We start from the raw sequence: 22,711 nt of genomic DNA, 5'->3' as shown, positions 1-22,711 counted from the left end.
AAGCGGTCGCCCCGGCAGGGCTCTGGCGCCCGACGCCGGGCCGGTCCCGAGAAGCCGGCGGGACCAGGGCCCGGGTGGGAGAAGCAGGGCGGGGGTCCTGGGTGCGAGGGGCCCGGCAAGTCCCCGGTGCGGGCCGGCCGGGTCCCGGGTCCGGGTGGGGGCCGCTCACCTTCCGACAGCTCCAGCTCCAGCTCCGCCAGGCTCTCGCGCACCTCGGCGGGCAGCGGCACCGCCTCCAGCGGGCACCCGCGGTCGGCCATGGCTCGCTCGCCCGGGCCGCGCCCCGCGGACCGCCGGGCCGGCTCGCGCCGGGCGGGGCCGTGGGCAGGGCTGGGGCCCGGCCGGGCGGCGGCTAAGTCGCTCGCCTCAGCCCCGCGCGCGGCATCACCGAGGGAGCAGCACAGGCGGCGGGGCAGGGGCGCGGCCCGAGCGACTCCGCACCGGGGCGGGCGCGAGCACGAGAGCAGGCGCGAGCGCGGCCACGGGCACGGGCGCGAGCGTCCTCTCCTGCGCCGCCGAAGCCGCCCCGCGCGCCCCCGACAGCCCGACGGGCCCTACATGGAGCGCGCGTGCGCGGCAGGGAGGGCCACAGGGAGCGCGCGTGCGCGTCGGGTCGCGGGCGAGGCTGGGAGTCCCCCACCCGCCCAGCAACACCGATGGCTCGCTCCCATTGGCTCCGAGGACGCGGCGAGATCGCTCCGAGCTCCTACTGGGAGAGGCAGGAGAGCATCCCTCCCGACAGACCGTGTGCCTGGGCCCGGATTCCCAGCGGCGCGATCGAGGGAGAGGCTCTATGCGAGGACGGCTTCCCCGTGCTGGGGTCTCGGGCTGGAGCGGGCTGCCCCCTTTCCCTGGTGCCGGGGTCGGGGACCCTTCCCACCACGTGGGCGTACTGCCCTCATGGGGCTGCTGGGACATCCTGGGCACACTCAACGCTTTGCCTGGCGTTCTCGCCGGCGTGATGACAGGTCCCCACTTAGACCCGGCGTGGGCCGGGCATTTCCCACAGGCCTTTATATGTCTTAACTCACTTGCTTTTCAAAGCAGCCTTGGAAGGTGTAGTATTGACCAGAAGGGGCTCCAGCAGCCACTTGAGACCATGAGGTGACCTTGGGAAGTGGGAGGACAGAGGGGATGAGACGTTAGGAGCCTGGGCGCTTGGTGGAGCTTGGTGGAGCTTGGTGGAGCTTGGTGGGCGCTTGGTGGAGCTGAGACCCACAGGATCCCGAATGAGCCGTCCCCCACATATGTACCGGAAGTGGGTCTGCATGGTGCAGGGGCGGACTTCAGTGAATGTGAGTACACGCGTCCACCTTGTGGAGTCCTCATCAGGTGACTGAGGCAGGAGCACAGAACACCTGTGATGAGCAGTGCTTGCTCCCAGCACACCAGACTGGCTAAAGCTCTGCTGGGCTGCACACATTTCTCTGCCCGAACTTGCATCCTGCCCTCCTTTCCCAGGTGTTGATGCCAGACAAACACCTCCATCTCAGCATCTGCTTCTGGAGAAACCATCTTGCAACAGGTATCAGGAGTGTGAAAGCAGGTGATACACTGGGGTTTGAGGCTGCTCACTCCACGTGTGGGTGAAACACAGCCCCGGCGGCACAGGTGGTAATGGAATGTCAGTTTTTTCAGCAGTGTTGACGTAGGAAGTGAGTCACTGAAGCGAAATGGGATGATACACCAGTGGGTGGGTGATGTGTTAGGCCTTTTACACACGTGGAAGTGGGAGCTATAAGGAAGGATAATGCCATTGGATGTCTGTCTAGTCCTTACCACTGATGCCCTTCAGAATAGTGGACAACTGATGGCTGGCAACAGGCACTTACTTGAAAGCCACAGATCTGTTTGGTTCCATGTAAAGAAACCCTCATCTCCTACATTTAGACAAGACAAGGTCCCTGCCCAGGAATTAGTACCTCAGAGATGGTAAATGCCCAGTCAAGGCAGTTACGCCAAATTTGGCGCTGGGAAAACCTGGGCCCATGACACGGGTTGGAAGTGATACCTGGGAAGGTGCCCTCAAAGGTTTTGAGTCCCCAGATAACCTTGAACCTTTGGCGCCTACCCATGTGGCTCACATGTCCCCACCTATTGGACACTAGATATATAATGATGGTTATTTCTTAGCATAATTCAGCTGGAAACATGATGAGACAGAAAAGGGACTCTACCCCTCTCCCCCTCAAAAGATTTGTGTGTTAGTTGCTTGCACTGCAGTAACAAAGCACCACCAACTGGACACCTTCACAGAAATTTGTTGTCTCATTTCTGGAGGCCAGATGTCAGAACAAGGTGACAGCAGGGTCGCTTCCTTCCGAGGGCTCTGAGGGACAATGCGTTCCATGCCTGTCTGCTAGCTTCTGGTGGTTTGCTAGCAGCCTGTGGTGTTCCCTGGCTTGTAGATTCATCACACCGATCTCTGCCTTCATCTTCATGTGGCTTTTCCTCTATCCGTGTGTCGGTTTCTGTGTCCAAACTTTCTGTTGCTAAGGACAGCAGTCATTGGATCAGGGCCCATCCTACTGACTTCATCTTAATTTGATCATCTGCAGAGACCCTATTTCCAAATAAAGTCACATTGGCAGGAATTGGGGGTAGGATTTCAACATCTTTTGGAGAGTGGAAGGGATACCGTTCAGCCAGTAACAAGCTGTAAGACCCAGCCACCAGGTAAACCAGGAGCTGGGAGACTTCGTGTTGGGCTGGATGACGTGCTTGATGAGTGCTGGTCCCTAACATCTTTAATTCACCAGCATGACCCCTGCAGGAGTCAGAAGGGACCTGGAATGGAAAATTGGGTAGAGAATTTACTGACTTAGGAGCCACCCTTTAAGATACTGGATTTAACACCCAGGTGGACCCGGTGCAGACTTGTTCAAAGGATGGCTTCGAGGATGATGGTGTGTCTGTTGCTACATAACAAGTCACTACACACTTAGTGGCTTAAGCCATGACCCATTGACAGGCATAGCTCGTTTTATTGTGCTTTGCAGGTGTTGTTTTTTTTACAAATTGAAGGCAAGACCCTCTACCAACAAAAAGATCGCGACTCACTTTATTGTGACTCTCGCTTTATTGCGGTGGTCTGGAACCACCCCCATCGTATCTCCAAGGGATGCCTGTATCATCTCTCTAGGTTACTGTGGGCACAGTGGGGAGGCCTCATCTCTGTTCCACAGCATCTGGGGCGCCCACTGGAGCAGCTTGAAGGCTGGAAGTTGGAGTGATTTGAAAGTTCATTTACTCACATGTCTGACAGTTCGTGCTGGAGCCCAGATAGGGGATGTTAGCCAGCACACCCACATTTGGCCACTCCTTGTGGCCTGGGCTTTGACACAATATGATGGCTGGTTTCCAAAGGCAATTGTCCAAAGACAAAGGAAGGCCACAGCCTTTTTTGTGAACTAGCCTTTGGCCACTTCCTGTCTATTTGTAGTGAGTCACTAAATCTCACCTGTATTCAAGGGGAGGGGGAGTAGACTCCATCTTCTAAAGGTAAGAGGATCAAAGAATTTGCAGCTGTATTTTCAGAACACTACACGTGGAAAAATCTATGGCCCTCAGTAAGGAAAGCTGAAATGACAGAATCGCTGTGGTGGACTTGTGTAAGGAAGTAAAAGGCTCGGGGGTGTAAGTGTGCTGAGATTTACATATTCGTGCTTCCTGAAGATCCACTGGTGGTTGTACTTCACATAAAGGCATAAAGAACACATTTAAAAAGTCCAAAGAGATAGGCTGGAGAAAGGGGCACTGATGTCACGAGAATGTTCAGTGGTGGCTCACCTCTAGGCAAGAGCTAACGGTAGGAAAGACTGCTCCATAACTTGGCTGGGTGACAGCAATGGGGATGACACGGTCGGTCCGAAGACAAACGAGGCCGGGAGGCGGCACTGAACTGACAGGTCAGAGGGTCGCAATTATACTGGCCAGCAAGGTCTGGGTGGCAGCCAAGGGAGCCTTACCTGTAGAGAGTTACAGAAACGGTTAATAAAACATGGCATCTCTACAGGCAAAACAGATGGGCAGCTGAGGATACTACTGGCAGGAAAAAGTCTGGGGTGCATGACTAGGAAAATCAAGCTGGCCGCCCAATAAAAAATCACAATCCCACACCCAGTTTCTGGAGCTGAATCAGATTTCAGACATGGAACCCATTTACTGAATGGCCAGATATGTAGAAGGACCCCATATTCTACACAAGTGAATCCCCAAGTCCTTTTCCAAAAGGTCCAATAAGTCATTTCCTTTGATAATTACACCCTGAGGAAAAGTGGGTAGCCAAGCACTTTGAAGACTGATGGGCCCAGGGTCTGAACTGACCTTGATACCTAGATACCTGAGTCATTGCCGTGGCCCCATCACTGTGGCTGCATACCATGGCCAGGAAATAACGGAGTCCTGCCCAAGGTCCAGCCTGCAGTAGGTCCACTGGGCCTGTGGTCATCTCCTGAGTCCCCAGCTGAGCAATTGACATTCAGGTACTTGGCAGTTAACACTTCTGTTACATTGGGTCCCTGACATGTAGGGTTAGAGCCGTCACAGTAGGAAAGGCCAAGCGGAGCCCTCTGAAACTGCCCCATCCCTACCCTACCAGGATCATAAAATAGTCACATCCAGAGGTGGGAATGGCAGAGTTGGGCCACTTTTCAGGTAGTCGCCCAAATCTTTAATGCACAAGCACGACCCCCACAGAAATTGGAAGGATCCTGGAAGATGACAGTATACCACTGTAAACTCGACCAAGTCGCCTGATGGCAGCCTATGCCAGATGTGGCAGGTGGCTGTTGATTTGGTGTGTTCCTTTCTGTCCTATCAGAAAAGAGGATCAGAAATTCCACACTCAGCTGTAATAAAGATAACCATTTTGCCAAAGGCTATGCTACCTCTTGCCTTTTCATAGTCCAGAGAGAACAGGAGCCCTAGACGTCCTGGACTATGTTACATTGTTCCATTACCTCAATGACGTCACATGGATTGGGCAGATGAGCATGAGGCGGAGAAGATGCTGGAGACCTTGCTGAAACACAGGTGTTCCAGAGAGTGGGAGATAAACCCTACCAAGATTCGAGGACCTGCTACATCCATAACAGGTTTAAGGGCCCAGTGGTCAGCAGTGCCCTCGGGCATCCCTTTCAAAAATAAAGGACGATTATTGCACCTTGCACCGTTGGGACTGTTCAGGTTCTGGAAGCAGCGTTTGCACACCTAGGAATACTGCTCTGGCCCAAACACTGGGTGATTCGGAAGACGACACGAGCCAGGACAGGAGGTGTGATGGGTTACAGCTGTGACGCAAGCGACTCTGCCGCCTGGGCCGTACGGACCAGCAGGCGGTACTGCCCGTGGGAGCTCCTGGTACGTCCACGTAGCAGATGCACAGTGCAGGGTCCTGTAGCGCTGCCATTCCATTCAGAGCAGCGAATGACATGCCTCTGGCAAAGAAATATCTGGGTGGGCTACTGTGTCCCAGTAGAGGTGGAACACCTGACATGGGGACACCAAGTGACCTGCAGCCCAATCCACCCATTCTGAGGTAGGTTCTGTCAAAGTCATGAGATGGAAGTAGTACGTTCAAGATTGAGTGTAAGAACGTACGGAGGTCACAAATGAGTGCAGAACAGGTGGTCCAGACCCACATGGCACCCACGGCCCTGTGTCAGTGCCACTCTGCCACCTCACACCTGTGACCATGTGGGAGAGGCCTGATGCCCAGTTGACAGAGGGACACTTGAGCTTGGTTCCTAGGTGGGTCAGCGTGGCATGTGAGTTCAGAATGAGTGGATGGAGTCTACGTGACGGCCTTACTCGGGTGGCCTTGAACGACACTGAGAAGGGCATATCCTGCCAGTAGAGCTGCTAGGCATCCACTTTTTGTGTAAGAAATGGACCAAGGGGAGACTGTGGACTCATGGGCTGTGTTGGGTGGCCTGGGTGACTGGTTAAAGGCCTGCAGGAAAACACCTGGAAGTTGGGGACAAGGAGGTCTGTGGGTAAACAGAGTGGAAGAGGCACCAAGTGGGACGATCGTGTAGAAAGTGCCAAGGGCCCTGGAGAACATCTAGGAAAGTAACAGTCAAGCAGACAGAATGACTTGCCCAGTGTCCGTTGGATAGCAACCCCAGTACTAGGTACAAGGACAAAATGGCCCAGGTGGAGTTGGAGGCCACTCGTGGGCCCAACAGTGCAGGTTCTCTGACTAAAACGGTCTTGCCACTAGCTGCCTCTGAATGTCTGACCTGCCAGCAAAAGCCCAAAGCTGAGCTTCCATCATGGCTCCTTTCGTCAAGAAGCTCAACCAGCCAGATTTACTGTACTGGAACGCTATCACCCCAGACATTTTCAGACATAGATTCATATTCCATGTGTAGGTTTGTCTTCCCTGCCCACAGTGTCGCCAGCAAGGGCTTAATGAGTGCTTGTGTCAGTGGCACAGGATGCCATATGGCGTCACATCAAACGGGATTCAATGTACAGCAAAGAACAGGCAGGAGTGCACGTCACACAGCAGGAAGTGTGGTGACCATGGGACCCACTGCCCGGGAGAGCACTGGGACAGCCAGCTAAAGGCACAGCTGAAGTGCCAAGTTGGAGGTAACATTCTGTGAAGAGGGGGTGCCATTCACGACCTTCCCGACAGGAAGGATACATGAGTCTGAACCCCACGGGGTGGAAACAGGAGTGGCCTCAATTACCATCACTCCTAGCCGTCCACGGGGGAAACTCCTGTCCTCCCAAGTTTTGACTCTGCAAGGCTGGAGTCCTGGTCCCCAAAAGAGACACTCAAAAGGGAACACAAGAAGTGTTCCACTGGGTTGCAAAGTATGGGTGATGTCTGGGAACTGTGGGGTGCTTGCATCTAGGAACCAGCAGGCGAAAGGAGTCACTGTTGTGGCGGTGGAGATGGCAGGGCTGCTGTCACATGCATTACACATAGGGAAGACGTGTGCAGCCAGATGACCCATGTGGTGGTGAGTTGTATTCTTTTGCTCAACTGTGATTCCAAAATGAGAATCCAACTTGCACACGCAGTGAAAGGCTCTGCCATTTTGTATCGTTGTCAGTTTATTACTGTTTGACATCCAGTGAAACTGTCATACCCCACCAGGCCTGTGGACCCCAGGACCCGGCGAGTCTGACCTGCCCAATAAAATACAGTATGAGGAGCCACTCCAAAGTGTGGCTGCAACAGCACTGCCAGGAAAGGAAAAGAAAAGCAGGTGTCACATGTTCTCTGATTCAAAATTCTTTCTTGTTTTAAACAATTAATGCTGTTACCAAATGCCACCGATGCCAGAACAGGGCCAGACACAAATAGTCCTCCATGTTCCTTGACACATAAATATGGAAGATTTTCATTTATACAGTTTTACTTCAAGTCTGAAACTGAATGTGCTGCTGCTAGGGACACAGCTGGGTTCCGGAAGGAGGGGCTCAGCCTTCCGCACGCCACTTCCCGAGCGTCCTCACTGCCAGCATTGCTCACCACCAGTGTTGCTCACCACCAATTTGGCCCAGGAACGCAGCTCGGCTGCCCCACCCCCTTCAGCTGATCCTGTGCCTTTTCCTGGCTGAGCGTGGCCTTCACTTTGATCAGGAGGGATTCAGATCCAAGCCCTCTGCCCTCACTGTCATCTTTCTCTGCCACACGCTGAAGACCGACGCGGGACAATTGAGTCTTTGGAGGGCAGGGAGCCCCCAGGTTGAAGGTCCCGTGTTCGGGCACAGCTGCTAGACGTCCCTCTCCAGGTCATTGGGGCTGTGACAAGCTCGCAGTGCTGGGACAGCAGCTTGAGGACGGGGCAGCTGGATGAACAGCGTGATGAGCTGACGTCCAGTCCTGGTCCTTGAGCATCTTCTGGGTGACGCTGGCTGGGTTGGGGACAGCTCGGCAGGCAGCCCCTGCTTCTGCCTCTCACTCATGTTCTCATCATGGCTGTGGGGCTGGATGGTCACCTTGTGGACCCAGCGGGAAGGGAGGTGACATGGCACAGGGTCTACTGGGTTAAGGCACACACCAATTTGAGACATGACTTGCAGCTTGCGCTAAAGAGCCTTCAGCTGGCCCCTCCGCTCTGCGGTCCAGGCGACTGCTTCCAGCTGATGCCACACGTGTTGGTTTGTAAATTGGCCCCTGACGCAGAGGGCCAAGGAGAGACCGAGGAAGAGGCAGATGGCTTTACAGGTGGCAGGGTTTATAAACAGGTGAACTGACAGGTTTGAAGTCGGTGCGGCAAGCCGAGTGGTCTCTGCCCCCCGCCCAGACCTTCAGTTTGCACGGAGGCCAAAACCGGCTGGCACGTCCTGTCCACGTGTCCCGTCCACGTGTCCCATCCACGTGGACAGCATCAGGCCACTTCTGCTGGGGGAAACAAAGCAGAACGCGTTCCAAGGAGGAGCAGGTATGGGAGGCACCTCAATGGCCAGGTCCGCTCACAGGTCACCTGGCGGTCATGTCCCCTGGAGGACCTACTCCCACACGTGGGACATCCGAGATGTGATGAGGGAGACGGAGCTCCTCGCTGCTCGGTCACTTCTTTGTGCCCTGCGGCTGAGAGGCCGCCTGCCAAGCCCAGCCACCGAGACACTTAAGTCCACGCGGCGGTGTCGACAGGTGTGCTGCAGCCATGGATCTATGCCTGAGGGGAAAGATTCCTGCTCCCCTGTAATGGAAGGAAACGGGTCGCCATATAAGGTCTCAGCACTGGTCTCTGCTGTTGGCAATTCAGGCACAGAAGTGGCAGAAACCAGGAACACTTTGGGGACAAGAGGTCTGTTGGCCACTGTGGCCTCTTTTTATGAGTTTGTTCAGAAAGTACCATGTTGGCTAAAGAGGCTGAGTGACAGGCCTTGTCCACTAGATTCCACTGACCCAGAATGTCCTCTGGTGGGCGGAGCTGTTTGCAGATCTGCCCTGTGGACTCCTTGATGCCAGTCTTTGCAACCTTTTCTCTGTCCAGCTGACCAGTGGGACAGTCGATAACCCACCACGCAGGGATGCTTCTAGATCGGGAACTCAGGTTCAGCTCTCTTCCACGTGAAATGGACCCCCAGATGTACCATCCCAAGTTTCACGAACCGAAATCTCCCAGAAGTGGGGTGCAGGGCATCTGTCCACTGCCACTGCAGGGCATCTGGCGGATGAGAGCACTCAGTGAGCGCCATCTGCAGGGAATGTCCCCTGAGGCCGCACGTGCACTGAGCGGCAGTGCTAGGAGGTGACCGCTCACTCGGGTCATCTGCCTGTGCCTTCAGGATCGGTTCAGGCTGTCTGTGTACTTGTTATGGACTGTTTCCCTGCAAATTCATGTTGAAATGCCCCGCCCCCATTGTGGTGGTAAGTGGGGGCTTTGTGGGACTGGCATGAGGTGAGACCGGTCTCTCAGGTTACATTCAGTTACGTCCTGGTAACTAAATGCCAGTGGGAGGGTGGCCATGCCCACTATCAGCCCATGTGCTTCCTGGTGGGCTCAGCCCGTCTGCTCTGCACGAGGTGCTGACTTCTCCTGCGATCGTAGCTGCAGCAACACTGGGCAAAGGGCACAGAAGCCGGGAAGGGCAGGGAGGCTCCCAGTGACCTGACAGCCGTGTCGGCTAATAGCAGCAAGTGCGGCCATGGACCCGTGCTGCGGGATGAGAGGAGAATGTGTCCCTGAAATAAGTAAGGGATTTAGAAGAAATTGTGTTATAATAAAGCCTCGGCCCAGCAGAACAAATGTCAGGTCAGAGGTCCTGAAGACACAGAAGAGCATGTAAGTACAGCTGTGCAGCCTCTGGCCAGTGACTGGGTCTTCCTGCCTAGAAAGCGAGTGTGAGGGACACGTAAGGACCACAGCGGTGAGCAGCAGTACTGGTGGCAGTCCCTTCCAGAACGAAAAGAAGGAACCACATAAAACGAAGCTAGGGGACCAGTGCGTTGACTTCCACTGCACGTTTCTGACTTACAGGACTTGAACATAAAAGCTGTCGTGGGTTTTGTTCCCTCAGGGACACAGCAAACAGGATAAAACTGAAAAACAACACAAGGGCTATTCACAAATAAAACAATTCTTTAATTATATTCTCTCCTTTTGTGTTTTTGTTTTTAAACCCAGTGTCAATCTGTACACTTTAAGAAAATAAACAGGGAGCCAGTCTCCGCTTACCGACCCTTCTTGGAGGCAGGCAGGTGGCTCTGCCCACATGCACTGTGCCCGTCAGCCATGACGGTAATGAGCTGACAGGTACTGAGATTACACAGGAAACACTCCGCCTGGCTTTGCAGCGATGCACCACTGTGAGAACATGTCAGTCGTGGCACGCGGGGGCTGGTGTCTCGGGCGCATGAGGACACTGGGCACCGCTCAGTACGGCGGCCACAGCTTTCCATAGACAAAGGAAGAACAAATCTTGTCCTCAGACACAACCATCACAGGTGAGAGCCAGGGGGATTTTATTCACTGTTTAGTCTTCTGGCGGCAGAATTTCTTGGAAGTGGGATCTGAATATAAATAAAAATGATGTACAGTATGTTAGAAGGCTTCACTTGCCTTTTAAGAAGAACTCTGCAATGTTGAAACACTACCACTAAATTAATCTCATCTTGGTAAAAATATGAGTGATTAAAATACACACTGGTTTACATTATGATGATCAAAAAGCACTGGACAAAGTGCCTCCTGCTGAGACATCACCGCTACGTTCCCCCCGAGGACGAGAAAGGCCCAAAGGCCCGGCTGGTCATCCCACTGAGCCCAACCCCTGCGGAGCCCTGTGCACGGCTCTGAGGTGTGCCCGCTGACAGCCTGCTGCTGCTGCAGCTGGTGACAGCTGCTCGCCGACACTGCACACCAGCAGCCCTGCCTACGTTGCTGTACATTCCAGGATACAGTGACGGTATTTTAGCAAATACTCGGAGAACGCCTTTTATTACCTGGCGGCATCCCCCCCAGTCTCTGCTGGATCATTTCTAAGTGGTGAATATATTCCGTCAAGGAACGTTCTGGATCTTCCGATGCAGTCCGGGGTCTTTCTGATCTTGAATTTGGGGATGGACTGGATCTTCAAACAAGCAAACCAAGAAACAAACAGAACAGGAGATGAACATGCCACAGTGACCGCAGTGAGCACAGACAGGAAGTGCTCTGCATCCTGCTGACCGACACACAGGCCACAGGAGACGGGGTACACGCTGGCTGTTCACTTCGTGTCTTCCCTTCACCGCGAGAGAAAGGTGGTACGTGGTGCTTTAACACCAACTTCTGTGTAACGTCTCAGAGTTACAGTGAGTAAAACTACTGCATGTGACTTCAGTCACCAGACCATGGATTATGCATCGCACGCCTCTCCCCACACCACTGGGCCCAGGAACTCAGTGTGTCACTCCTCACGTTCTCGTCACCCACAGAGAAGAGGCCTTGGTCACCACTTGTTGCCCAGTGAGTATCACCACTTGGGCACTGAATGCCACAGCCACTAGAGTCCCTGCCGACTACGCTCGACACACACTGGTGCCCCCCACCTTGCTCAGGGGCCCCCAAAGCCAGACTTACAAATACATCCCTCCGAGGAACCACATACACGGGTGGGACCTCGTCAGCAGAGGCCATGAGAGCTAGATGCACGAGAATGCGCGACAGGACGGTTACACTACACGTCGTTACCTCCTAAAGCGCAAGTGTCACCGTTACCCAGAGGCCATGGAGCGAAAGAGCCAATGTGAGCGCTCACCCTGCCTCCTGACAGCACGCGGGACCATCTGTTTTGCTCACACTAGAGTGGAGCGCACTCGTTTCAGAGCAGGGCGAGCACACTCAGAACCCTACGACAGGACACACCTACAGATTCTGATGTGCGTGTGCAAATGCCCAGAGACACAAACTGAGCTTGCTATACACTTAAAGGGCACGTTCCAAATACTGGAAAAGTCACAGCTGAAACAGTTCAATAAAGGACTCATCACCCAGAATGCCTCATTCCAGCATCTGAACAGGGTTATCATCTTTAATAGGATTATCTGCAACTTGGAGAAGCAAAAGCGGAAATCTCATTCTTCACCAGTGACTCGTAGGTGAGAAATCCCACGGTCAGGAAAATGGTATCAACTGTGAGGAGGTCATTAGCTTCCTCACAGCCCCTCGTGACAGGCACTTCACATTACATCACCTCCGCACATAGGGGAGGGCTTCAAAACATGACAACTACAGACAGTCACAGCTCAAACTGTCGGTCACTAGGGAAAGCTTTCTTGCTTTAAGTTTTAAACTAAATTACATCCTACCACAAGTCCTTTTCTTTTTTAACTGAAAAGATTTTTTCCCAAATAACTTATCTTTAACATTGTCATTGGAACATCTCAATTGCCAAATGAGTGTAAGTATCAAAATACATCAGGTGTGCACAAAACCCAAATCCGACAGAAGAGACTGAGTAAGGCCCCAGGGCCTGTGTGGGGGAGGGTTTCACGCGCCTGTGCACCCCCTTCCATCAGAGGGAGGCCTGGGCACCTTCCCACTGCTTGTCTGTGGGCCTCCCCTGATGGCTGCCACCCAGGCCCCATCTTTCCGTCACAATGGAGGGGCGGCCTGGAAGCACCACAGCTCACCTTTCGCTCCGGCGTGGGGAGGCTTTTGGCACAGGGTCCCGGGTGTGGCTGGAGGAATCGTCCCGGGTTGGCGGGGATCCACTGGTTTCGGGTGGAGAGTGCTGTTGCTGTGGCACCGGGAATCCTGCCCCCAGAATTATTTCACACCAGAGGGATTAGGAAAAAGACAAGTGCATTTTAGTAGGAAGGCCCATCTATCAGAATTTAAAATTCATAAGCTATAAGTCTGCATGGAAATTTCAAAACATTTTTAAGTACCTAAGTTATAAAAATTATAGTTTGAAAAGCTCTAGAAGAAACCTGACTTCTGATCACCTCATATCCTGGCCCTGGAGTGGCGCTCAATGCAGATGGAGCCAGCTGGGTGAGTGCTGGGGGCGGGGTCTCCTCCACCCAGCTGGGGAGTGGGCTTGGGAGACTGGGGCAGAAACCCTGGAAACCACCAGGCGCGCCCAGAGGGGGCAAACTTTCCTGAAGGCTGAGGAGGCATTTTGACTTCAAGAAGTAGCATTAACATATGAAACCAAAGCTGACCGGCATGCTATGGTGTCATCTGTCCCCCACCCCAGGTGGCCCATCTCTGTGTGAGTGGGAGGAGGTTCTCTGCCAGCGTGGGGATGGCGGCAGAGAACCTCAGACACATGTGACTGAGTGACAGTGAGCAGCGTACGGCAGCCTGAAGAACTCCACTTCATTTTGGAGAATAAAAAGGACCTTTTTGTTAAAAATGAGTTATCAGTCGATCCATTTAGCATTTCTGTGCTTTTCTATCACTTTGCTTCTCTGAACTACTTTTACTCGTTAACTGTATGAACCTCAGTTTTCTTTGTGTTTGTTCCCAATAGAAACCATTCTCCTTAAAGACCACCTCGCCTCTGAAAACTGCACTGACGGGATTTACCCATTTCTTGTACTTCATTATATTCCCACAGAGCCCTGAAAACCAGTGGATGTTAATGAAAAGCTACAGCACGTGCACGTTTGCGAGGTCAATGGGTCCCTGCAGTCCCACCTGGGCGGGGCACCTGTCCATGCATCAGAGCTCCTTTCCGATCTACTTCTTGCCATTTCCTAACCAAAAATCGTAATCTAGAAAAAAAAAAGATACAAAGCATTGAAAACTAGAGCCAAACAGAGGTGAAAAGAAACAAAGAAAATCCAGACGTGACCAACAGATGGGCGGGTTTTACCAGCCAATCCACTAAGGACAGTGTGTCCTGCACACCCAACAGCACCTCTAGCTACCTTCTCCCCCGCCCTCGGGCCCCGCCCACCCTGCCTACATCTAGCCCCACCCACTCTGCCCACACCGGGTGCCGGCCCCACCCTGACCCCACCCAGGCCATACCCGGCCCCACCCACTCCCAGGCACCCAGGTTGGGGTCTTCCAAATTCCGGTCCAAAATCAGTCTGCAGCACCCCACTCCCTCTGTCACCAAGGCCACTTGGGCTCAGGACTGCAGGTGAGCGGGGTGTCGGGTGACCAGAGTGCAGCGCTGTGGGGGCACCTAGGCCCGGGTTCCGACACAAGGTCCCTGCAGAGGCCACCTCCCTGGGCAGCTCCCTAGCACCACCTCTCTGAGACCCACCCTCCTACAAGGCATTTTCTGTGAAAAATCACAGCACTGCGATGACGCCCCCTCACTGCCAGGAGGCCCTGAAGCTGGTGTAGGTCTGTTGGCCTGTCCCCACCTAGCCTCTAACAGCCTTCCTGGCACAGGACCCACAGGTGAGGGGACCAGGAGCCCTGAAGCTGGAGGAGCCCTCGCGCCCCCCCCCCCCCCCCCCCCCAGTACCCGCAGTGCAGCCTGCCCTACAGACCAGACTGGCCTGTGAAGGCACCTCTGGAGGAGGGCGGGCGAGCGTCACAGAGCAGACACAGTCACACAGTTCTCAGTGGGACACATTTTCAGAAATTCATAAAAATTTAAAATTATAGGATAAAATGGATTTCATCACTTAATTTTGAAATGGTCAAAATTCCCAGTCACCCCAGGGAGTCCCATCCCTGCTCCAACATGACGCCTGTGCACACAGAGGCTGTGGAGAGCAGCGAGCCACACCTCCAGCTGGGGCCCTGGGTCACTCAGTGGCTGGTGGGGGGGACAGGCCCCCCAAGCCCTGCAGCCGCTCTTCCTCCCCTCCTCCACCAGCAGTGGGGACTGGAAGGCTTTCACCATACGTGGTGGGCCCTATTCTTATGCACCTGGCCCCTCTCTGTAACACAAATGAGACTAAAACAGAGGAAATGGAAATGTGAAGAAGGAAGGCAGTGTTAAACGTGGCCAGACATGCCGAGTCCTCAGAACAAGCCTGGCAAGAGGCCCACCAAGGGGCAAGGTGCTGTTTTGTGATGAAAAGGGACCATTAAATCTTTTCCTTTTAGTAGGTTTTGGCACAACATGATTTCTTGAAATCAAGTGTCACTTCTACTTTCTTTAAGGCGTCAAGCGTCATTCATCTCAAAAAAGAAGACAACTACAGAGTGTCAGACTAAAGCCAGCTAAAGCCACCAGGACAGCCTCCCATGGTGAGGTGGGCAGCCATGCCTTCACGTTACCTGGATATCGCAATCACCACCCTGACAGCCGTCCGGAACTTGGTAAAAGGACGGGGTGGGGCAATTTTCTTGTCTGCTTTGGATGGAAACACTCCTAGATGAGCAATCATGGAGAGTGTTTCCTGTTCCGAGTCCTGGAACCCACCAATCAACAGTAGAAGATACTTCTTTTGATAAATCAAAGCTTTTCTAAAGCTCTCTGCTCTCAAATAACGCAAGTACAATTTTTCCATCTGAAAGAAAAAAGATTGTAAAACTTAATCATAGAACAAAGACATCTTGCCGACAAATCTTATAAAGCATGTTTGCACTACTGTGCTTTGCAAAGACCCAGACCACTTTTTCCTCAGCACATCATCAGACGTCAGCCCTGTACACCATCTGTAACCGGAAACAACCTTGCTGTTTAAAGTCCGATCTTCTGTGTCAGACAAACATAGGCCACACGTCCTTCCCAAGCAGGTCCCACGAGGCGGCGTGCTCCTAACCACTAAGCGAGGTCCAGCCTGGGGGCCGCTGGGCTGTGGGAAACCCCGAGAGAGTGCGAGGCTGCTGCCCACCTCTCAATATGGACCATCCCTCAGGAGAGGCCATGGCTCACTGCACGGGGTCATACGAGGACCACATAATGCTGGCGCAGGCTTTTCTGGTCTGTGCAAACTATTACCTGGTGACTGAGCACCATGCGCTCTGCCCCTTAACCCACGAGCAGAGACCCAAGGTCACATGAAGTTCATTCTCTTTAACTTCCCTCAAGTGCAGTGACTTGGCTGCCAGCAGCAGCGTGCTTCTTACTGTGAACAAGCAGGTTTGTACACGTGATGCAACTCTGCCAGGCACAGGGAGCGCTTCTGCTGCAGTTAACACACTGGGATTTTAAAAAGCATCGACTGGGCGGTGGGGGGCGGGGGGCGAACAGGCGGAGCACAGAGGGCATTCAGGGCAGTGACACGCTCTGTATGACACTGTGACAGTGGACACACGTCACTGTACATCTGTTCAAACCCAGGGGAGGCACAGCACCAAGAGGGGCCCCTGGTGTAAAGTGTGGGCCCCGGGTGATGACAACACGTGTGACACTGTAGGTCCATCAGTTGTAATAGAAGCCCCACGTGTTGGGGACACTGACGGTGGGGGATGTGCCTTGGGGCGGGGGCTGTACGGGAGCTCTCTGCGCTTCCTCTCCATTTTGCTGTGAAACTAAACTTCTCTTTATATAAAGATATAAAGTCTTACAAACAGATCAGGACGACCCTCCCGCAGCCCTCAGGCTTGGTCTTACCTTGACGGTGCTGGCATCCGCCTCCTCCCTGGCGGCCGGCGCGGACCGCGCTGGGTCTGGGAGTCCCGGTGAGCCCTGCAGAACCTTCTTGTCCCGCTTCCCGGCCGACCTGTCCGACCTCTGCAACAACCCCAGACAGTGCCATGTGCAGAGCTGTTCTACATAAGACAAACGACCACCTCTCCCAACGCCAACCCCCAGGGGGAGGGCACGTTCAAACACCTGGCTCTGTCCCTGGCTGTCCCCTGGGCCTCCGCAGGGTGAGGGCCCCATGGGGGGGGGGGAACACGGGCCACTCCTATGTCCCCTTTCAGCCTCTTCTTAGTGGTTCCCAAGTTGTTATGTGACATCATCAGCCAGATATCTAACACTCATGGGGTGATTATTACACGCATTTACTGAGGTATGCTTGCACAAAAGGCACACTTTTATTAAAAACAAAATACCAAGTATTTGTGAAATAACCGCAAATTCAAAGCTCGAAGCTATTACACTGCCTCATGTTCTGTGACCTAGAAATGCTAACTCCTAGAAGATGAAAATTCCTAGCTCTGCTCTTGCACCATCAAATCACATGCCTGGAGTCTCAGCAAGGGCCCCACACAGGAGTCACTCAAGCCGAGGGACAGGCACCGTGTGGAGAGCACACTGGCCAGGCAATGTGTCCGAACCTCCGGAGCGTGGGCTGACACCACAACGTGCCAAAGAGCCCAGCGCTCCAGTGAGGGGTACGCTCATAGAAGGATTCCACAGGGAGGGGAACCAAAGAGCCACCCGCAACATTCGGGGACTGACTGGCCTGTCACCGAGGCCAAAGGGAGCTCGAAGCACTCCCAGTGCCATGTAGTCAGTGGCCTTCGGCCAGCGTTTGGAACAGGAATCGGAGGCAGCCTGGTCGCGCCACGCCCCACTGCAGAGCAGGTCCGAGAGGACAGAGCCCTGAGACGCTGATCCAGGGAGCAGCTCTGCGTGCCCTCCCTACGAGGCAGAAAAGACCAGTGTCTTCCTGGTCTTAGAACACAGCTGGGTCATGACTGGAAAGAATCCTTGAGGAACACACGTCATCCCAGACACAAAGGAGAAAATATTCCACGTTCGCTTTCAGCCTACCTTTGATTTTCTCATTAAGAATATTAATTTCCTGGTTTCTTTGTTAACTTTTTTACAAAGGATGAAAGCATTCCACTGCTGACTCTGTTTTAGTCCACGCAGGCCCAATGGCGTGCCCTAAACAAGGAACCTGGAGATACTTTCTGAGCAAGTTCCAGAGAAGCAGACGGGCAGTGAGGTGACACTAATGGGAGCGGTCATCAAGACAGATGTGGAGTCTTTATAACAACTGTGGCAGAGAACATAGTCGTGGGGCTGCTGGCTGGCTGGGACCAACTCCACAGTACAGGGTCCCTTCACCTCCTCTAACAGAGCTTCAAAACTGACAAATCCACAGTCCTCATTAGGGATGTCAACACTGCTTGCCAGTGATGCACAGGACAAGCTGCAAGATGCTCAGCTGTTCACAGGAGACTCGAACCCCATCAACCAACTGGATCTACCTGACCTTTCCAGGACACTCCACGCAACACCACCAGAAACATCAAATCCGTCACCAAAAACTTTCCAAAAAGGAAACATTAGGCCCAGATGGTTTCATTGGTGAATTTTAACAAGTATTTAAGGAATAAATAAATACCAGGTCTACATACTCTCTTCCAGAAAGTGGAAGAGGAGGGAACACGCCCCGGTTCGTTTTATGGAGCCAAAACAGACAGACAACGCAAAGAAGCCCATAGTAATCTCTCTCATGAACCCAGATGCCAAAATGCTCAACAGAATGTGAGCAAATGGAATCCAGCAGTACCCAGAAAGAAGGCGTCACGAAGGGTGGTTTTTCCTGGGACGACAAGGTCGAGTCAACATTCAGAATCAGCATGACCCACCACGTTCACAGACTAACAAGAAAACCACACCACCTTATCAACAGATGCAGGAAAGCACGACAAATTTCAACACTCACTCACAACAAAAAGTCTCAGCAAACCAGGAACAAAAGGGAACATCTTCAAACTGAAAAGGGCACCTCCCAGAAGCACCTGCGGGATCCCTCATGGTGAGACTGAGCCCGACCCGTGACGGAACCAGATGAGGGTGAGCTCCTCACCACACCTGCTGCCACTGTCCTGAAGTCCTAGCCAAACAGGCAAGAAAAAAACCAAGTATTCAAATAGGAAAGAAGGGATGACACTCCCCATTCACAGACGACATGGCTTCTGTGTACAAAGTCCTACAAAAAGGCTCGTAGGGCTAAACGGTGAGGCCAGCAAGGGTGCAGGTCACAGGTCAACCTATAAGTATCAATCACATTCCCATACAACACGAGCGAAAAAACAAAATGTGTAAAAAGTACGCTTCCCGACAGCCCCTGAAAAGCGAAATATTTAGATATAAATCTAACGGAATGCTGACAAGACCCACATGCTGACAGCTACAATGCATTTAAGAAAGAAACTTCAAGATGCAAACTCATGGGGAGACACGCCAAGTTCATGTCCATGGATGGGAAAGTTCAAACGCAGCTCGGATGTCAGTCCTTGCCCAGAATGTTATCGTAGCTTTCCTGAGGTGTAATTCATGTATAATAAAACGCATCCTGCTGAAATGCACAATTCCATCGCTTCTTGGTCTTGTATCTGATTCGAGAACATTTTCATCACCTGCCCCTCCCCCAAACCCTGACAGCCACTAATTTATTTTCTATCTCAATACATTTGCGTGTTCTGACGTCTTATATAAATGGAACCATAGAGCACATGGTCTTTTACAGCTGGCTTCTTGCACTTAGGACCTTCTAAGGCCCCCGCCACTGCAGCAGGGCGTCACTCCTTCATTTCTATCGACTGCTGAACAATATTCCACTTCTGGACAAACCATGTACCATGTTTCCCCGAAAATGAGACCTGGCTGGACAATAAACTCTAATGCGTCTTTTGGAGCAAAAATTAATATAAAACCCAGTCTCATTTTACTATAAGACCAGGCCTTATCTAACATAATACAATATAAGACTGAGTCTTATTTTCAGGGAAACACGGTATTATTTTCCTTTCATCAATTACTGGATATTTGGGTCGTTTCTACTTTGGAGCTATGATGAATGGTGATAAGGCAACTTGTGTACAAGTTGTTACGTGGACATATATTCCTATTTCTCCTGGATAAAATACCTAGAAGTGGAAATGCCAGACAGTTTTCTAAGGTGGCAACACCTTTTTACCTTCCCAATTTTTCCCACATTGATCTACAGATTTAACACAATCCCAACCAAAATAGCCAGCTAGATTCTAAAATTTATATTGAAGCATTCAGGAACTAGAATAGCTAAATAATTTGAAAAAGAAGAAAACTTGGAGCCTTCCCACTACCTACTACCTGAAGTGAAAGTGTAATACAAACCTGCGTTAATCAGGCAGCTGGTAAAGGACAGACATACAGACCAGCAGGACAGAAGAGCCCAAACACACGCACACAAACACTATTATTCACTGACTTTTGACAGAGGCAAAATGACAATGCAGGAAGACAGGACAATCTTTTCAACAAAGTGTGCCAGGATAACTGATACCGATACATACAAAAAGAACCACCTATCTTTCAGACCACACACAAAAGTTAACTCAAAATGGAGCCCAGACCTCCAAGTAAAAAGTAAAACTATAAACTCTTGGCATGGTGACTGTAGTCAGGAAGCACAAGGCCACAAGGACGGCGGGGAGCAAAGGAAGGAGGAGGCAAGGTTAGCATGTTAAGGAAAAGGCCTACAATCCAGCCAGAACCAGATGTCGGTGGCCGAGAGCGGATCCAGGACAAAACGTTGCCCCTTACAGTGACCCTTTGCTGATTATAATAGATCCTAATGCTATTAACATGGCAGCCAAGAAAATCTCCACGCGATCACCGTGACAGTTTCGAGAGGCAAATAAGGACAAAAACGCCCCCTCCTGACCACAAGGAGTGGTCAGCAAGGCCCCACCCAGGAACGCCTAGGATGCACCCCAAGTCCGGAATACCCCACCCTTTCCTTTTAAGGGTAATACGTCCCCTCTTTGGGCAGCTGCTCTTCTCTGAGCCTGCCCGCTCTCGCCACCCTGAGAGTGTCTATCCTCTAATAAACCCATGGCTTGCTTGGCTGACTCGGGGCGCCTTTGAATTCTTTCCTGAGACGAACACCGAGGACCTGTTTCCAGCAACAGCATGATCCACAAAAGTACAAATTGATACACAGGACTTCATCGAAATTAAAAACTTGTTTTGCAAAGGATACGATACAGAGGCAACAGCATAGATGGAGAAAACATCTGAAAATGACATTCTGACAAAGGCACTGTACCCAGAATACATTAATAGAAAGAACTCTTGGGGTGGCCAGATGGCTCAGTTGGTTAGAGAGCAGTGCTCTTAATACCAAGGTCGCCGGTTTGATTCCCACATGGGCCAGTGAGAAGCAACGGTGTGAGCTTGGAGCTGAGCCGCCGGTGGACAGCCAGTTGGCTCTGTGGTTGGAGCGCAGTGCTCCTAACACCAAGGTTGCTGGTTCAAGTCCCACATGGGCCAATGAACTGTTCCCTCCACAACTAGATTGAAAACGACTTGACTTGGAGCTGAGCTGCGCCCCCCACACTAGACTGAAAAAAACAACGACTTAACATCCTGGAAAAACACACTGTTCCCCAATTAAAAAAAGAAAAAAGAACTCTCAAGGCTCAACAGTAAGAAAACAAACAATGCAAGCTAAGAATGGGCCAAGACTTTAACAGACATCTCAGCAAACATGACACACCCATCAGGAAGCCGATAAAAGTACCCAGGACAGCAGGTGTGATGACACCGAGAGACTGAGATGCTCACACTGTGCAGCTGTTCCGGAAAACTCTGTGGTGGCGACAACACAGAAGCCAAACACAAGCTCCCGTAAGATGCAGCAATCCCGGGCATCTATACAGGGGACGAATTTACGTCCTCACAAAATCCTGCACACACTGTTTACGGGGCCTTATTCATATCAGTCAGGAACTGGAAACGACCCATGTCCTTCAGCAAGAGAATGGTTCACCTGAAGCACATCCCGAACATGGCAACACGGGGCTGGCGACTGACACACTGACACCCGGACGTGCCTCAGACACAGCGAGAAGGAGGACGAGCTGCCAAGGCCACTCACAGTGTCTCCTCTCACACGACATCCGAGGAGGAGAACCCCTGGGAGGGGCCAGGCAGAGCCTGGGTGCCAACACCACACATGCGAGAAAGCTCACGTGACACAGCATGCCACCAAGGGCAGATTCTACCATTTGCAAATTACAATTAATTTGTAAAAAGTTTTCATTGTAAAAAATGTAAAGCAAATCACAAAATCAATCTAAAATACTCAAGAAAAATTGGGCATTCAAGAAATAAGTCTGTCAAACTACACTAATCAGGAAAATTATAAATTATTTTAAGAATCTCCTCTGGTGAAATGCAACACCCCCCATGTCCTGGCCAGGGCCACAGGGACAGAGTGTGTGATGCATCTGGCTTGGAGTAAAGCAGGGCATCCAGTACTATGGAACAGAAGGAGCTGTGGCTACCAGGGAGGACAGAACTCACAGCGCTAACTGGAGAGGGGACGGCACTGCCCCAGGCGCTAACTGGAGAGGGGACGGCACTGCCCCAGGCGCTAACTGGAGAGGGGACGGCACTGCCCCAGGCCACAGCCCTGTGCAGGCGCATACGTACGCTGAGCGTGCAGCCCTTCAGCAGGTGCTGGGCCAGTGTCCTCTCCAGCCGGGTCGCAGCTCGGCACAGCCCCGCCTTCTCCCGCGTCACGGCGCCAAGGGCCTTCCTGAGAGAGTCATTGTCCCTCAGCAAGACACCCACGAGCTGCTCCTGTCGCTGTGTTGTCATGTTTTTCTGGAGGAGGAGGAAACAAAAACAAACATGTAAGGTTTTTGTTAAGCGGCACGCACACAACCTGCTTCTTACTGTCGGTTATTTCAGGGATTATCATTTGAAACGTATTTGGGGTTCTGTGGGAAGCTTGTAAGGCTGGGCAGAGCGTCTGTGGGTCAGGAAACAGTACAAGTCATCAAATCACATTTCTTCTCAGTCCTCTCTGAGATAGTGCAAAACTGAGCTGTGTGAACACAGCGGGCCTGGGGCCTGGAGCCTGGACCCGACACCGCGTGGCAGCGCTGACCAGAGAACGTCACGTGCGCATCCCCGGACGCGCCTCAGACGCAGCGAGAAG

The 22,711-nt window shown here is 52.3% G+C and overlaps 2 protein-coding genes across 9 annotated transcripts in view; both read right to left on the bottom strand.

Annotated features, from left to right (window-relative positions):
- DIP2A (disco interacting protein 2 homolog A) overlaps positions 1-294 on the bottom strand; it is an 88,051-nt gene extending 87,757 nt beyond the window's left edge. For all 3 annotated transcript variants that reach the window (XR_004424724.1, XM_033123886.1, XM_033123894.1), the window contains exon 1: positions 170-294. Coding sequence is in view for 2 of the 3 variants with exons in the window: in XM_033123886.1 (XP_032979777.1) it covers positions 170-260 (91 nt within the window). In the remaining variant the exon portion in view is untranslated. The remainder of the gene's footprint in view (positions 1-169) is intronic.
- A 2,721-nt stretch (positions 295-3,015) lies between these two features.
- The window catches only part of PCNT (pericentrin), an 87,997-nt gene continuing 68,301 nt past the window's right edge, over positions 3,016-22,711 (bottom strand). For 5 of the 6 annotated variants that reach the window (XM_033087997.1, XM_033088012.1, XM_033088006.1 and 2 more), the window contains 7 exons: positions 22,201-22,374; positions 16,429-16,548; positions 15,147-15,379; positions 13,599-13,675; positions 12,587-12,710; positions 10,916-11,043; positions 10,033-10,483 (listed from right to left, as the gene is read on the bottom strand). In XM_033087997.1, the coding sequence (XP_032943888.1) occupies positions 10,440-10,483; positions 10,916-11,043; positions 12,587-12,710; positions 13,599-13,675; positions 15,147-15,379; positions 16,429-16,548; positions 22,201-22,374 (900 nt within the window). In that variant the 3' untranslated portion in view covers positions 10,033-10,439. Of the gene's footprint in view, positions 3,969-10,032; positions 10,484-10,915; positions 11,044-12,586; positions 12,711-13,598; positions 13,676-15,146; positions 15,380-16,428; positions 16,549-22,200; positions 22,375-22,711 lie in introns of those variants that run through there. The other variant, XR_004421122.1, reaches the window with a different exon arrangement.

This window comes from Rhinolophus ferrumequinum, chromosome 2 (assembly GCF_004115265.2).
Source record: "Rhinolophus ferrumequinum isolate MPI-CBG mRhiFer1 chromosome 2, mRhiFer1_v1.p, whole genome shotgun sequence".
Classification (NCBI taxonomy): domain Eukaryota; kingdom Metazoa; phylum Chordata; class Mammalia; order Chiroptera; family Rhinolophidae; genus Rhinolophus; species Rhinolophus ferrumequinum.
The sequence above is the reverse complement of the archived record's forward strand: the minus strand, read 5'-3'. Positions and strand labels throughout refer to the sequence as shown.